Raw genomic sequence first — 1,935 nt, 5'->3', positions numbered from 1 at the left:
CCAGAACCAGAACAGGTCCAGAACCAGTTCCACCCAGAACCAGAACCAATACAAGTCCAGAACCAGTTCCATTCAGGACCAGAACAGGTCCAGAACCAGTTCCACCCAGACCAGAACCAAGACGGGTCCAGAACCAGTTCCATCCAGGACCAGAACAAGTCCAGAACCAGTTCCACCCAGAACCAGAACCAATACAGGTCCAGAACCAGTTCCATCCAGAACCAGAACCAATACAGGTCCAGAACCAGTTCCATCCAGAACCAGAACCAATACAGGTCCAGAACCAGTTTCATCCAGGACCAGAACAGGTCCAGAACCACATCGACGTAGAACCAGAACCAGATCAGGTCCAGAACCAGTTCCATCCAGAACCAGAAACAATACAGGTCCAGAACCATTTCGACCTAGAACCAGAACCAGAACAGGTCCAATATGGATTTAAAGAAGGTTCATAAAGTCCAGAACATGGATCAGTTGATCCCCATCAACCTGCTTTACGATTCCTCTAACCTCTTTTCCTATAATCTAGACCTGGTTTTATTCATCTGGACCTGGTTTTAACGATCCAGACCTGGTTTTAATGACTGGTTTTACTGTTCTTGGTTTGGTTTTGATGATCCGGACCTGGATCAGAACTGTTTCAGAGATGTTCTGTGGGGGCTCGCTTCTGTTGGAGCCAAATGAGGATCTGGTTTCGCCCCGGTTCTGATCTCTGGTTAAAGGTGGTTATAAATGTGTTTATGGGTTTTTTTTCTGAGAAGGTTCCAGTAAGTTTGGATGTTTTTGTTTCTCTGGGAAGGAAACAGAATCTGATGATGAACTCTGGGTAATTTACAGCTGACGTCATCAGGAAGTGAACTCACTGCGGTCACAATGATCCAGATTCACTGAGCTAGCAGGTGGCGCCATCATGAGGAGGAGAGGAACGCTGCAGCCTGATAGAGGAAATGACTGATGGAGTAATCAGGATGGCCACCAGAGGTCGCTGTCGGATCAGCCTTCTGTTCTCAGCAGCAGAAAAACATTTATTTAAGACAGAAGTTTCAGCGACCAGTTTGGGACCTAATCAATAAATACAGGGAAACCAGTTAAACCAGTTCAATCAGCTATGGGTAGGAGGAATCTGGTTTGTTTACAGTTATAGAAAATCAGTTCCAGAATTAAACTGCACAGTTTAATATTGAAGCATTTATTTTGTTATCTTCAAGGAAAATGAGACCCAAAAATAAGACGATTAAAATCATCATTAGAAGCTTTAATGCAGCAGCTGCTTCTGCAGGAATGGATCAGGAAGAACTGGACCAGGAGACCTGGATCAAACCCGGAGGATCCTTCAGCAGATCTTCCATTAATTTAAATCCTGTTCCATGTTCTGGTGATGAGCCTAAAGCTGCAGTGCAGATGATCTGAACCAGAAGCTGACCTGGATGGATGCCGCCTGCTGCTCTGGGCTCATGGTGTCACCAAAGCCTTTGTTTTCCACCTTCTTCTCCTTATCTCCTCACTGGGTCTGGATCTCAGATCCAAACAGGCCTCAATGTTCTTCTGAAGGTTCTGGGATGGCTTCTGGTAGAATCTGTGATCATGACTGAGTTCAGCAGCTTGTTTCTGAATTAGGTTCATTTTTAAATATGTTTTATTTAAAATTCAGACCCTTCAGAGGAACTCAGTGAAGGTCTCAGGAGAACATTTCAGACCTGATGGAGCCTGCAGCTGCCCACAGTGAGAACATCTGGAGGAACAATGGAAGACCACACGACCTGAGCTCCTCCGACAGAAATCACCAGAAGAAGGTTTGGAGGGATCCAGAACCCGGTGATGTTTTCTTCGTAGTCTCTGAGTTTCAATCTGGGAAAGCTTGAGTTCATCATGGCTCCACACCAGCATGAAAATTGGTGAAAAAAAATATAAATGAGTTCATCCTCCTGGATCTGA

General features: G+C 45.1%; 1 protein-coding gene across 1 annotated transcript in view; it reads left to right on the top strand.

Moving 5' to 3' along the window:
- The first annotated feature begins 1,700 nt into the window (after window positions 1-1,700).
- LOC107094250 overlaps window positions 1,701-1,935 on the top strand; it is a 10,657-nt gene continuing 10,422 nt past the window's right edge. The window contains exon 1 of the mRNA XM_015389768.1: window positions 1,701-1,793. Coding sequence (XP_015245254.1) covers window positions 1,701-1,793 — 93 coding nt within the window. The remainder of the gene's footprint in view (window positions 1,794-1,935) is intronic.

This window comes from Cyprinodon variegatus, unplaced genomic scaffold, assembly GCF_000732505.1.
Source record: "Cyprinodon variegatus isolate N-32 unplaced genomic scaffold, C_variegatus-1.0 Scaffold472, whole genome shotgun sequence".
Taxonomy (NCBI): domain Eukaryota; kingdom Metazoa; phylum Chordata; class Actinopteri; order Cyprinodontiformes; family Cyprinodontidae; genus Cyprinodon; species Cyprinodon variegatus.
This window is presented reverse-complemented; position numbering and strand designations above follow the sequence as displayed.